The 14,906-nt window shown below is 31.7% G+C and overlaps 1 protein-coding gene across 1 annotated transcript in view; it reads right to left on the bottom strand.

Annotated features, from left to right (window-relative positions):
• Positions 1-14,906, bottom strand: part of LOC132723135 (uncharacterized) — a 150,005-nt gene that overhangs the window by 95,458 nt on the left and 39,641 nt on the right. Inside the window, exons 17-18 of the mRNA XM_060707807.1 lie at positions 12,384-12,493; positions 7,687-7,825 (exon numbers count right to left, since the gene is read on the bottom strand). Of these exons, the coding sequence (XP_060563790.1) occupies positions 7,687-7,825; positions 12,384-12,493 (249 nt within the window). The remainder of the gene's footprint in view (positions 1-7,686; positions 7,826-12,383; positions 12,494-14,906) is intronic.

The following is a 14,906-nucleotide window of genomic DNA, read 5'->3' on the forward strand; positions in this document are numbered from 1 at the left end:
CCTGATCATGCCCGTTGATTGGTTCATTTTTGCTAGGGTTTACATATTGTGACGGCAGAGAAAGGGAAAGCGGCAGAAATATCATATTCAGATGCTCGTTCATGGTAACTTTTTCCCGGGGTTTAAAATTGTGACAACAGCGAATGTGTTTTTATGTTTGACTATGATACAAAAGAGGAAGAACACCAACACACTCGGCAATCTGATTTATACTCGGGGGCGTATCGTACAAATCAGATAGCCTCGTGTTTCGGTGCTCTTTTTTTTACTTATTTTCAATATTTAACATAATAAATTGGTTTATTTAAAATGCATTGCTGTTCTTATGTACCTCAAAATAATCACACACGCTTAATTAATTGAATAGCAGTATATTTATGTAAGTGAAATGATTATTAGCATAATGTTTGAGATGGGTTTAACTCACGCAGTGTATGTTTTTGCCGGACACCGGTAAAATCAATATCCGATTCATGTCAGACGCGATAGATGTTTACTGTCTGCTAGCTATTTAATGAATGAAAGATTTGGTAAATTTTTCGATATTAATACACTTGGCATGGACTTGATCAGACACGTTTTATATTTGTGTTTTCTTAAGAACAAACGTTTTTTAGTTTCGGCGTAAAACGCGTTTTAATTTCGTAGATTTTAACGTTTAACGTTCAGGTAGCGTTTATCTAATTTATTGACCAATTAACACGCATATAAATATGAATATAAAGAATTTCTTATTTTTATGAAGTTTACCTTCGTTTTAGTTGATATGCAAAATTTCAAGAACAAATTAAGAGTGGGTAGTTTTTATTCCCACTTCTTCTTTAAACCTGTGTATTTTTCTTAAAAAAATGGCCTATTTTTTAAGAATTTTAAGTACCTTTATTTTCATTGAAAAGAAAATAACAGAAACGATGTAAGGAATTGCATGTTATTATTTATTTTACACATTTTATTGTCTCGTTTACAGAAGTTTTGAAAAGATTATTATATGAAAAAAGTTTACAATACATAAACAAAACTTTGAGGGATAAAAAATAAATCAACGGATATGTGGTATAATCTTAAGTATAATTTAACTTTCAACACTATTAACGAAAGCACATGCATTTTGTAAGAATGACATTGATTTAAGTCGACTAGCGGTACCTAAATAGATATTATATCGCATACAATACTTTTTTTCATCACGATTAAATTTTACATTCAGCAGGTTGAAAAAAGTGTATGAAGTATTAATTCCTGTTTTGTAATACACGTATTTGAATGCGTTACTTTTTTCAGTTTTTGTTTCAAAAAGTGCTACACATGTTTCAGTTTTTGTACGTTTACATGTATTTCTAAATACTAGTAAAGATAATCCGGATAATGCCATTTCTCTCAATACGATAAAAAACCTGAGTGCCACTATTATTCCATATAAACTCATTTTGAAACATGGAAAGAACCATTTTGTACGTTTTTCACAAATAATATGATTATTAATGAACATTTATTCATTTTGTTCCGCAAAACGTTAATAAATCATATACTTTATATAAAACAATAAAATTTACACATATACTTGTAAAAAAATACAATTGAGTGTACGTTTACAAACATTAAGTTACAAAACACCTTGTTTGTTGTGTGCGCTCGGAAAAATCTCAGTTTTCTGCAATTAGAAGCGGGGAGGCGAGATGTTAACACCTACTTCAGACGGCAAAATAATATTCGTTTAACGGTTTAAATTAAACTATATGTGCAGGATGTAAACAAACCGCCGCATTTAAAACCCAATGATTTCATCTGATAAATAGACAGGTATTAATTGTGCACATTTATGTTATCATTAACTATACCGTAAAGCGATATTGTCTTTACTGTTAACGTTCGTTAACTCCATATATGTTTGCGAGTCACCAACTTATGCAGTTAATCTCAGTTTATTAAAACGCAATGTTTTTTCATTATAATGAGATGCTCGCCCCACCATTTACATGTGTGAGTATTTCACTAGGGCGAGGAGGGTATGTCGCGAAATTGAACCCTTGACGCTTAAAACCCTTCCTGTACCCCTCATGGGAAAGAATATGTCTTGTGTCCAAAGTAAACCGGGGCCTTTTAAGGGCGGTGTCAGTCTTGAAACTGCGAGGTTTCGGCTTTATGACCGTAGGACTTGAACCATCGAATCTATATAAAATATATGTTTGTTAGTCTCATTATTACATAAATATTCTATAAAAATGCAGTAAACCAGTTTCTTTGTTTCTAAAGTAATATAGAAAACAGATTTAACACAAATATGCAATATTTATTATATATAAAACATAATTACTATAAAAAGAAAGCCATTTAAAATATATTAACCAATTAAAAATCAGAATATGGTGGTAATTAAGATCAAAAAATGCACAAAAAGCAAAATTGTAATTATATTGGAATATAAATGAAAGTAAGCAATGATGTTTGGTTATTAAAGCATTTGCATACATTCATCATTTTATTACAAGATCAAAAGGCGTAAATAGACAAATAAGAGAGAGATATTTTATCAAATATTGAATGTACAAGTGGTCATGCACACTATAGATCAATCAGAAACTTAATACAGAGTCTGTAAATACGTAAGAAAGAGCGTAATATACTATTCCGTTTACGGAAGTAAGAGATGACAGATGTGATCATACACTGAATAAAGATATTATAGACATATAAGAGGTCAATCAAGGGTAAGCAGTGAGTCTTAAAATACGTAAGAAAAGGTGTGATATATTTTATTCTGATTCAGACCATAGACTCCAGAGAGGACAGTCATGATTTACAATTGTAACGCATGTGGGGTTATGTTTCCAAAGTTAAGTCAGTTACTTCAACAGAGAAAGAGCGAAAACCATTGGGATAAATTCAGCTTAGACATATGCTGTAAAGTGTTTATTCGACGAAACAGCCTAAAGAGACCAGCGGCGAATGATGACATGCCGCCAAAGCGCATGAAGAAGAACGATGACCCGAGAGATTTTTACACTATTACAAAAATCAATGAACAGCGCATCGAGAAATTTAAAACAACATTCTCTACTTACAAAGTGAATTTTGAAGATTAAGAGGTTACAGAAAATGTACTGGCTACACTCGATCAATTATTTACAGCCATTTTTGATGAACTGATTGCAGAGGCTAAATCAGAAGACTTAATAGGAATGATGATTCAAAGTCCTACATTGGATTACCCCATCATAATACCGTTTATGCGGTTACCAGATTTTACCTCAGAGCGTTTTATGTCTTAAAGAGAACGTCTTCTACAGTCAAATGAAGATTTCACCATAGATCAATCTCTTATTTTTTGAAGTGACTCACGTAAACATGCCAACTGGAGGAGCTAGAAAAAGATGCCCTTATGTGGACCTAGCGAAGACATCAAAAGAAAAACATTGCTTTATCCGTATTTAGAATGACGACAACTTATGCTGTGCAAGAGCTATTGTTACGGCAAAAGCAAATCTTGGACAACACAAAAAGTGGAACAGTATCAGACAGGGTTGTGCCATACAAAGGGAAATGGTTGAGGAGTTAAACAACCAAGCAAATGTACCACTTGGACCTTATGGTATTACAGAAATCAAGAAGTTTCAAGAGTTTTTGATGGATACCAGATCTACGTAGTGTCAGCCCACTATTTCAACGGTATTATATACGCAGGACCAGAAGCAGACAAGAAAATATATCTATGTCACTATGACTATCATTATGACATAATCATTAGTATGCCAGCATTTCTAAGCAATAGCTATTTCTGTACGATGTGTCAGAAAGGTTACGATCACATGGAAAAGCATTCATGCAATAATGTATGTCATTCGTATAAGAAAGTGCATACCCCATGCGACGAAAAATGGCTGCATTGATATATATGTAATCGGTTTTTCCGTGGAGAGATATGTTTAGAATTTCATCAAAAAGTTACAGTCAATGGTAATTCTACATGACGTAAATACAATAGATGCAATGACTGTGGAAAAACAATAAACACACTAAAGAGTAAAAAAACATCGTATGCGTTTCAAAATATTGTGATATATATAAAGACTTATTCCAAGAAGGACACATTTGTTATTGAAACCCGAAAATCATGAGGAACTATCTGATAAAAATGATGATAAAAAATAAATAAACATACTTTCATATTTTTAGATCTAGAATGCAGACAACAAGATATTTTTCAATGAGAGAGAGGGTATGAAAGAGGTGAAAATGGGATATGTATACATTATCAAAAGTCAAAATGCGATACCTTTGAACGTATACCAAATCTATATGTGGCTCATAAAGTATGTACTTTGTGTATGGGATGAAAGTTGAGTGAGAAAAGCGAATGGGAGATGTGTGGTAAGAATGAATTAATATTTTCAAGCCTTGATACCATTGATCAATTTTGTAGTTGGCTATTTTCTGAAGAAAATAACAACGCAACCGTTATATGTCACAACTTTTAAGGTTACGATTCTTATCCAATTTTGCAATATTTTTACAGAAATGCTATCGTTCCAACAGTGATACCAAATGGTGCCAAGATCATGTATTTGATAGTTTCTAGTTGCAAAGTTAAAATGATTTATTCCATCAAATTCTCTGTTTGGGTTTTTTTAAAGAAAATTTTGGACATGTAACAGGCTAAAAATGGCCTCAGTTCGATCTTTGGGTAATTAGTAACCGACGCTGAAAAGCCTTTAACTCTTTTTGAAACATACCTTATGGGAAAATACATGTAAACGTACAAAAACGGAGGCATGAGTAACACTTTTTGAAACATTTAAGACACTTTTTGAAACATTAAAGATAGTTCCTTGATAGTTCCTAGTTGTAAAGTTAAAATGTTTGATTCCATCAATTTCTTGCCAATGGCCCTTTCACAATTTCCAGCAATATTTTGATTTTCTGAATTAAGTAAGGAATACTTCCCCCATCTTTTCAATAGACCATTTACCAGGCATTAACAACTGAAACCTGATTCTAGAGCCATTTTTATGGAGTGGCATGAATCAAACAAGAACACATCGTTTGATTTTCAAAATGAAATATTAAAATATTGCCGGTTCGATGTTGATATTCTTTGAAGATGTTGTCTCAAGTTTAGGACTGACTTCCTACAAATTACCGGTTTTTATCGTTTTAGAAGAACAGCACCATTGCGTCCACTTGTCAAACTGTCTTCAGAACTAATTTTCTGCAAGAAAATACTATTGGTATTATTCCCACACATGGATATAATCCTGAACAGATTCAATCTGTACTGGCATTACAATGGGATAAATACATGTCACATAGTCTCGGTATCCGTATACAACATGCTAGATACGGAGGTGAGAAATCCATTGGTCCTTACAAAATGGATGGTTATTATGAAACAAAAGACCAAAAGGTTGTACTTGAATTTCATGGTGACTTTTGGCATTGGAATACTATCCAATATTTAAGTAATACAATTCTGGAAACAAAGTGATCCCTCGGAAGCATTAATCACAACAAAATAACATAAGAATTGCAGACTCGGTTTGATTGAGTCTGTACATGAGGGATAATGAATAAGTGCAACATCCCTCACGCCCCCTGAATCCTGTCAGTAAACTTACCATGAGTGAGCTTTATCAAAATACTTTGACTAAAAAGAGATATATAGGAGATCTTGGTTATACGTATGTATCTATCTGGGAATCTGAGTTTGAGAAAAAATTAAAAGGACACAATTAGAGGAGGACTTTTATAGAACAGCTTGATATGACAAATCCCTTACAACCTTAGGAGGCTTTTTTCGGGGGTCGAACAGAAGCATTCACCCTTTACAAAGAAGCCAATGATGAAGAAAATATACAATATGTTACATCTTATTATATCTATTTATCTATAAGACAGGAAAAATTCCTTTAGGTCACCTTAACATTATTACAGAAAATTTTGCCGAAATTTGTTAATACGAGGGGTTAATCAAATGCAAAGTTAATCCTCCACGAGACTTATTTATACCTGTGCTGTCATGTAAAATGAACAGAAAATTTATTCTTTTGTGTAAAACTTGTGCTGAAAGTTACAAACAGACAAAATGTATGCATACGAACGAAGACAGCTTATTAGTTACTTAGGTCACATACGAAGTTAAGAAAGCCATTAATAAACATATGACATATTGCATTCAATCTATGAGGTCTTGAATTTCGAAAACATCTCTCAATGTGATCCTATTACTAAAGACGGGGTATCTTCGCCGAATATGTAAATACATTTCTTAAAATCAAACAAGAAAAAAAATGGTTGGCCAAAATGGTGTATAACTTTAGAACAAAAGTATATATACATTCACCAGTATTATGAAAAAGAAGGGATTCAACTCGACTGTCATAGCATAGAGTAAAAACCGGGAATGGGGGTCTTGGCTCAATTTGTTCCGGGGAAAGTTTGATCAATGACTAAACGAAAATCAAGTAAAATTTATCGATGATCCTGTCTGTTATTTTGAAAAACTGACAAGCGACAGGGAATAAGTAACAGCAGTAAGCTTTGTGTCTAATGAAATGGTAGAAGTACGTTGGAAATACAGGGATTAATTCGTAGATCCTTCTGGGAAAACAAATGTTGTCATATCTGCTAACACAACAGCTCAAGCCAGACTCAAATTATATTTTTACTAAGAAAATTTAGGTACGCGTGCATTGTATGCGGATACTGATTCTGTCGTTTTTTCCACAAAAGCTGGAGACTGGGTGCCCACCCTAGTGATTATTTGGGCGATCTTACTGACGAAGTACCTGGAAATCAAATCGAAACATTTGTGACAAGTGGCCCAAATGTTATGCCTACACATTAAAATATCAAGAAGAAACTGGTAATATAACTCAATGCAAGGCAAAGGGTATCACCTTAACTTAAAAAAAAAAAAAAAAAAAAAAAAAAAAAAAACAATAAACTTTGCAACTATCAAAAATATGGTTAGAAGCCCTTCAAATGAAATTGTAACCGTAACAGATTACAATAAAATATGATGAGACGGTGATCAATCTTTTCCATATGGCTATTGAAGAGTTATTGTATCATTACTTTTATCATATTGTCAATTTATGATAAGAAAGTATGAATACTGCATTATTGTTTGTTGTCCTTTTATTACTACGATATCGTCATTGTTTTGCATACCATATACAATATTGGATAAAACAGCTATAGGATTGATCATGTAAAGCAATTGTTAAGCAAAGTATGACTTATCATAAAAAATGACCTCTCAAGATAAACATATCCTCTCGAAAATTGACTTCTCTCAATATCAAAATCCAAGATGACTGCATTATATAGACAAAGAAGGAAAAACTCGTCTTGAGTTATGTCCTCCACTACTGTCACCGTCCAAGTCCGATAGCACAGTTTATGCAGAATGCAACATTTAAACATGAAACAAGTGAAAGTTTAAATTTGAAATGTTCCCTTAGCGGTTATCATGACATGTTTGTGTCATTTAATGTTAAACGACATACGGTCCTTTAGTTTATGAATGCGTATCCCCTAAACGAGAAAACAATGGCCAGAACCCCAGAAAATGTACCTGGTGTCCAATTAGATTTTTGTTACTTTAAGTTTTGAATATTGAACAAGAATCAGATTTTATTTTTATATTGTTAACAATAATAACATAATTTTAAGACAATTTATATTTACCAAGTAAAAGTTCTACATTTGTTGCCTCAAAATCAACACCAAAGGAGTTGCTGAAGTCCTTAATGCAATGAGCAGCAGTGACAATGAAACTCTGTGAAATCAGTGTTCCACCACAAAACACACTTCTTCTGGACGCACCCTTGCAATATCAAATACATTTCAGTTTTATAAGTTTTTATTCTTTACTTGTTGTTTTGATGTTACCTTTTGTTTTAATTAAATTCATGCAAATAGAGAAAAACGGCATCCCCAAAGAACGCCTTAAAATACAACGGAATCCCTGAAATACAAGTCTTTTAAAAGTGAAATAAAATGTACAGATATGATGACATTTTCTTTTTTGAAACGAACATGTATTCTTTAGAATTTTACTTGAAAGCTTTGATTAATCATCTCTAATTTACCAAAAATAAAAGAAAAAAAACATGAACTCATGCCATTCAATGATTTATACGTTGAACTTAAATTAGCAAATAAAATGTTGTAACATTGCATAACACAATAACAGTTACTTGACTAACATTATGCCACACACTCGACATTTTTACTTCTTTAGAAAAAGCAAACTTGAGTTTTATAATGTTTAAAACTTGTTTGTGAAGATGTTAACTAAATACTTATTACTGAAGATAGTAGAGCTGAATTAAACACAATTGAAACAAAGTAATAATTTGACCTTCGTATAAAATTCCAAATCACTATAACTGTACAAACTTGCCAATATGCAACAGAGAACAAAAGATGGATCAGGTTATTGGTAAATAGGTAAAGTCTTGAAAACTATAGCAAAACTCAAAAGACAAACTTGGTGAATAAATAAATTTCGGAGGCATACTTGGTCTTTAAATATTGAAGTACTATCCTGTAGCTCAAACAAAACTGTACAGCAGCAAGATAAAAATGTGCTGTCTAAAATTGAACCTCTTTTTTGTTCTTTTGTTGTTTTCGGTTTTTTGTTGGTTTTAATCTGTAAATTTTCAAAATTTTATTTGCAACTGTCCTCAAATTAATGTCTCTATAAATGCACTGGTGTTAAACTCATACTTGAACCCAAACATAAGAGTATTAAAATAATACTAAAGTTTGTAAATGCATACGGATGTCCTTGCACTTAAAAAGTTTTCCACATAAGGATATTTTCATATTTTCATATTTTATTAGCTTTTCCAATTCGACTTAATAACATTGTTTTCATTTGGGACCATTCATACATAGGAATCAAAGTTCTGCAAGTACTTTCAAAGGCAATAGTTAAAATAAATAAAGAACATATTTTAAATCGTTCAATATTAATGTTATTTATTCCGGTTTACTTTTTGAAAGCTTCGATTTTTTTTCATACGAATTTATAAATAAAGCTACAAGGTCTTAGAACATCAGAAAATAACAATACAATGCAATTCATATATTTTTTGGGGTGAATAAATGTTTGTTTAAAGGCAAAAAAAGATGGTGATTCCTGCAGAACACACTAGAAAAATAATGTAACACTATTTATGTGTTTTATGTGGTATACACTATTTTACTGTTAAAATTAACAATCAATGATCTGATATGCTTGTATAATTAGCCAGTCAGTCGGAACAACCAGACAACACACAACACATGTTTGTCTAGTCCAGCTGTTCCGGATTCTCCGTCTAGATGGAATTCTGTCACGACTGAACCGGCCAGACAGAGATGATACAGTAGAACCTGTAAAAGGGACTATTGGTTTATTACAAATTGTAGTTAAAGATTACTTATCACCTCGATCTCTGGCTATTCCGGCTATCCAGAATAATCAAAACCACGGCTAATATCGTGTGTCCGTTAGTCGGCTGGTAGAAGTGCGAGCCTATAAATTCTTATTTCAGACCGACTCTCGCCATTCCCGGATGGCCCCTGTGAGCCTCACCCTCAATCAAACAACTCAATCAAAATGTACTTGGTAAATATTGTTCGTTTGTTCAATTGTTAAATGTTTTGTTGAATAAGTATGTTTTAACCAATCAAACAATTGGTTAGGGACTCTGACCGAGTGACCGTTGGTATAGGTGTGTACGTCGTAAATTCTCTGGATTTGCAGACGTTGAGCTCAAAATAATATAAAAGGTTAGCCCCTGTGAGCCCCAGATTCAATTCTGCAGAACCCCATGGTAGAATGGATATGGGGTATCACCATATGTCCGCTAATATCGATGTGTCTATCGGGAATATTTTGTTATTTTGGCTGACGATCAGCCGAAAATTATGAATGGTCATTTAATTTTATATCCCGTCTTTTCCGGCTAGCTTATTCGATCAGCACCATAAAAATAAAGTTATCTATGTATATGCTAATTTAAAAGAAACAAAACGACTCTGCATTTGTCATTTTTTGAATTAAAAAAATCCCTGGTTGCACTATCATATAAACTCAAAAATGGATATTGTAAGATTTCAAACAACTGTTAAACACAAGCAGTTTAGAAAAATGACATTTTTCAAAAAAAGGAATTTCACAATTAAAAAAATGTCGAGCTTTGTTTTTATTCTAAAAAGAAGTAAAAGAAAAACCCTTTACTCCGTAGAGTTTTTCTCAATTTTTTCTCGATTTATTTAAGAATGTTTCAAACTATCAAATACTTAATTTAGTAAATACAATTTTATATTATTTTTTAATCAAAATATTACGAAAAGATACAAACGCAGAGTCTGCTTACGCAGCAAAGTTCTTTAAATATTTGACTTTGCTTCGATTTTTCCTTTAAAGCTCAGACCAATAGAGAAATCATGAGATGTTTTTAATAAACCTACAAATAACCTTATAGCTACTATTTTTCCGTCGGCTTAAAAACCAAGCCTTCTACAGCTTTGTTAAAATCTTTAACAGTTTTGTTGTAAATCTCATTAAAAATTGTTCAAAAGTTTTGATTTTAAAAGAAAAAAATCGCGGTAACACTACTTTTCGTATACGAATTTTAACATACAAATGAAGACTAGTATAATATGCGCTACGTCAGAATGGTAAAATCAATTGTAACCATGTTAATTACAGCAAATATCAGATATTCTTATCCAAACAAACTTAACCGTTTTAGTTTCACGGTGCATAAACCCTGTGGTTTTTTGATCTCATAAACAATTGAATTTGTATGAAAACATCCGTAATATAATGCGGAAATCTACCATTAAATTCGGACTGCTTCCTTAAAAGTGTTTGTTAATTTTCTATTGATTTATCGATGACTCAAAGGCGGAATTTCTCATGCAAATAGAAATTTACTTCTGATTTCGCCACAATACGGTTGTAGAATTTGAGACTTATAAATCTAATTTTGGTTGTCTGTACACCAAAATAAGAACGAGAGTCGATATAAAACATATTTAATTGACGAATTGTAGCTATTTCTTTTTTATGAAATGTCTTTAATGTAGCTTTAATATAACTTTCAATGTTTTCTGTTTGGATTTTCTTTGTCAATGGACCCGCATTTTATCAAGTAATCGCTTCGATGTACATTTAAAAATAAATTCGGAATCAAAAATTCCTTCCGAGCTCTATTATGTAAAGTCATATATTGGTTTCCCCTTCGGTGATTCGCAGCATGTCATATTAATGAATGAAACGGAAGCAAATTACACGCCTCAACCGCTGGGAATGCAGTATAGAGACACAAAACAAAAAAAAAACAACAAAAAAACAACAACAATAAACTTAAATTCAGTCAGTATTCTTTATGACATTTGTATCTTCTACAGAAAATTATTATAATTTTGTAGTACACAGTGGGTTATGTTTGTATTTTATTGCTGTGCATGAATTCAAAAGCTATAAATAGATCAACTAGCTTAATATTGTGTATGTCCAGTGTGAAACTAAACGAAACGTGTCGCGCTATGGTAATAAATAGCAAACTGGAAAATTTTGCAGGAAATGAAATGCTCATATATTCAACAATAAATTGCACTCCTTATAGATTTATCGAAAAAAATATGTAGGCCCTTTTTACGAATTGTTATATCATAGTATTATAATTTTGAAATTGTCTTTTCCGTGAGTTCAATAGCACCTTCATTTTTACGGCCCTGATTGCACCTAGAACGGACATTTTTACTGTGAATATTTAAATCGACACTGATTTGTCGAATTTTGCTGTTAAAATTTTATTTTGTTTGAAGACAATTGGTTTTATGATGATTTAAGTGGTATGTTGATTTGCCGAATACTGTAACATTTTAAGAACAGAAACAGAGGTGTTACGGTTTTATTGAAAGGAATGTAAACACACTACTGGGTTAGACGAGGATTTTGAAGCAGTTCAACAAATAGTAGATTGATCTTCCAATTAATCATTGATATATCATCTAATAACACTGACACAAGCAGAACAATTTTGCTCTTATGTCATGTCACATTACACTTACAAGTCTTGTAAGTCTTGTTTGTATTGGAATCACTTACCTTTCTAGGTATAGGCATCAGTGAATTATGTTTTCTTTTAATTAAACATATGACCCCTTTCTCATGGACAGTGTATATGATTAGTATAATAATGCAAAAAATGATTTACAAAACATCTGGAATAATGTACAAAAAAACTAAATCTGAATAGAACATGGCCTGTGCGTAGGTATGATTTGGTAAGGTATTTGTAATGAGCACATTTCTTTCAGCGGAGGTTCTCAATTGCTGCATTGCAGCAACATTTGTACTTGTATATGGTTGTACTTACTCCTGTAGATCTGAACGTAACATGCCATGGGTACATTTTAGGAGGTGCCTCAGATCCCTTTGAAATTCTTGAACTCAACATTGCCTCTTCATGAATGGATATTCCACAATCTGTAAAAAGCACAATTTTATGATTTGATTATTTTCATCTTTCCAAAGGTACAGATATTTTCGTGATGAGTTTTTGGGAACATTTACCATTTTAGATAAATTTGGAAGTAACATGAATAGGATACTTAATACTTTACCGATTTTCCTAGCATAAATTACATCTAAGAAAAATGTAATCCCTTAAATAAATATATTTTAAAGTTAATCCTCTAGCAATGGCGGAAATGTGATAATTTAGAATCGATCTCATTGCAACTCAACACTTTCGAAACAGAATCCTGCTCAAATCGTGCATATTGACTCAATGGTGTTTCATAAATACATTTTATTTAAAGTATGAAATATTCAATGCCTTTTCCATATTCTAGTTTCAAAAATTCGAAATGGGTATATGTTTTAAAAACCGAGCGATGGAAAATCCTAACTCAGTTTGAACTGACTTATCAAAATAGAAGTTTAGCATTTGGAACTTAATATGGCTTCCTCTATTATCGTCACATGAATTTCTTGTTTCTACATGCTATTTTGATGGCACATTTGTGTCCCATCTTGTCTCGTCTATGGTCAAGTAGAGAGGCCTTTGTGATATCTCGACCCTTTGACACATCGACCCCTAAGAAATCTCGACCCATGAAACTTGACCCCTAAAACACTTAGACCACTTAAATTTACTGGACATTTTGACCCCTACTTCTTTTATGTACATTAAGACGTTATTTCAGAAAAGATAAGAAGCATGAAGACATTAATTCAGAAAAAATAATGTTTTGTTACTAGTTTGATGTTTAATATTTTGATATGTTTAATTTATAAGATAAATTGAATTACAAATGAAAGCATAAGCAGTCGTTACTTGTTATTTATAATCATTCTTCAAGTCAACTATTGTAACTAAAACAGAAACACACACATTAAATTTAAACAGAAAATATAATATGTATGTGTATATGTATATATATTTTCATAAAGTACAGTAACAACAATTTACATTAGCTACGGTTTGTGTGTGTGTGTGTGTGTTTTTTTTATCTAAATGCATTTCTATTAGTCATTTTGTAATCCATATTTTTGTAAGAAAATACTGTCCTTTTTGTCAATGTACACTAATTAATTTACTTTTACCGAGCTTCTAACATCAGGACATTTGAGACCTTTTGGTTCTTTGAATACTTTATTTTAATGAAAAAAAGTGTGCGTGTATTGTTATACATGAAATAAATCATAAGGTTTAATGATTATCAGAAATCGAATTTCTTACATCATATCTGTGTGCTCAATATCCCATTTTTAAAGTAACACTGTTATGATGTAATAAAGACACAAAGCAACACTCACTGCGTTATAGAGTGTCGACAAGAGCAGCACCATTCAAATACAGATTACTAATAACTTGTAGTAATTATAATTGATTATTATTAGATACTTAGTAAAACGGATATTATTTCATGAATATAACTTATGTGAACTTGAATATCAATATTTGGAAAAGGTTATAAAAAGACTTGAAACTAACCCCGCCAATAATGAAATGCAGTTACTGTTTATTTAGCACAGCAACAATTTAGAATTGACAGGGTATTTAATTTAATCATCAACGACACGCGACATGCGTATTCACACCACTATTTAGACAAAGAAATTAAGAAGAACAAATATTGACTTTAAGAAATAAAGAGAATCAAAATTTGTTCATAATTACATTTTTTCAGACTACACAACAACAATACTACATATTAAAAAACGTTAAGTCGAATTCATGAACAAATCACAACCAATTAATTATTGATCGGTATGTATTTATCGATATTGGTACTATGGTTTCTTTTTCATTGTGTAAAACGAGATAATCGCAACATCGAACTACAAACAAGTTAAGTTAATATATATCATTAAAAAATGAGACACGTATCAATGTTCATCGCAATATAATATACATGTGTTTCAAAGGGAAAAAAATAGATATTTGGTTTCAATGTATTTATTCAACAAAACGTTTAACAAGTGAACAATACTTACAAAGTACATTTTGGGATTAGACAGAAAGCTATAAAGCTTATGATTGTCCTCTCCCAGTTATAATAATTAACATTAACACAGTTCATGACATTATCAATAATAAAAGTCAAAATATTGAAGATAAGTGAGAACATGAGATACACTTCTTTTTGATAGTTAATGCAAAATTTTATTTGAAATAACAGTCTACTCGTATATCGTAATTATTGATCGAAACTTAATATATTGAAAAAGTATCATCAATATAGTTATACCTTTAAAAACAGCCTGCTTAAGTACTAAACGAAAACATTAAGCTGGGCAACAAAAGCATGGGGTGTCTAAGAAGTTTTTTTATAGTAAAATATTTCCACAGACACAATGTATAAGAGAAAAAATATAGCAAAATTATAAGTGC

Source organism: Ruditapes philippinarum, unplaced genomic scaffold (assembly GCF_026571515.1).
Source record: "Ruditapes philippinarum isolate M1 unplaced genomic scaffold, ASM2657151v2 ctg2836_1_1_1_1, whole genome shotgun sequence".
Taxonomy (NCBI): Eukaryota; Metazoa; Mollusca; class Bivalvia; order Venerida; family Veneridae; genus Ruditapes; species Ruditapes philippinarum.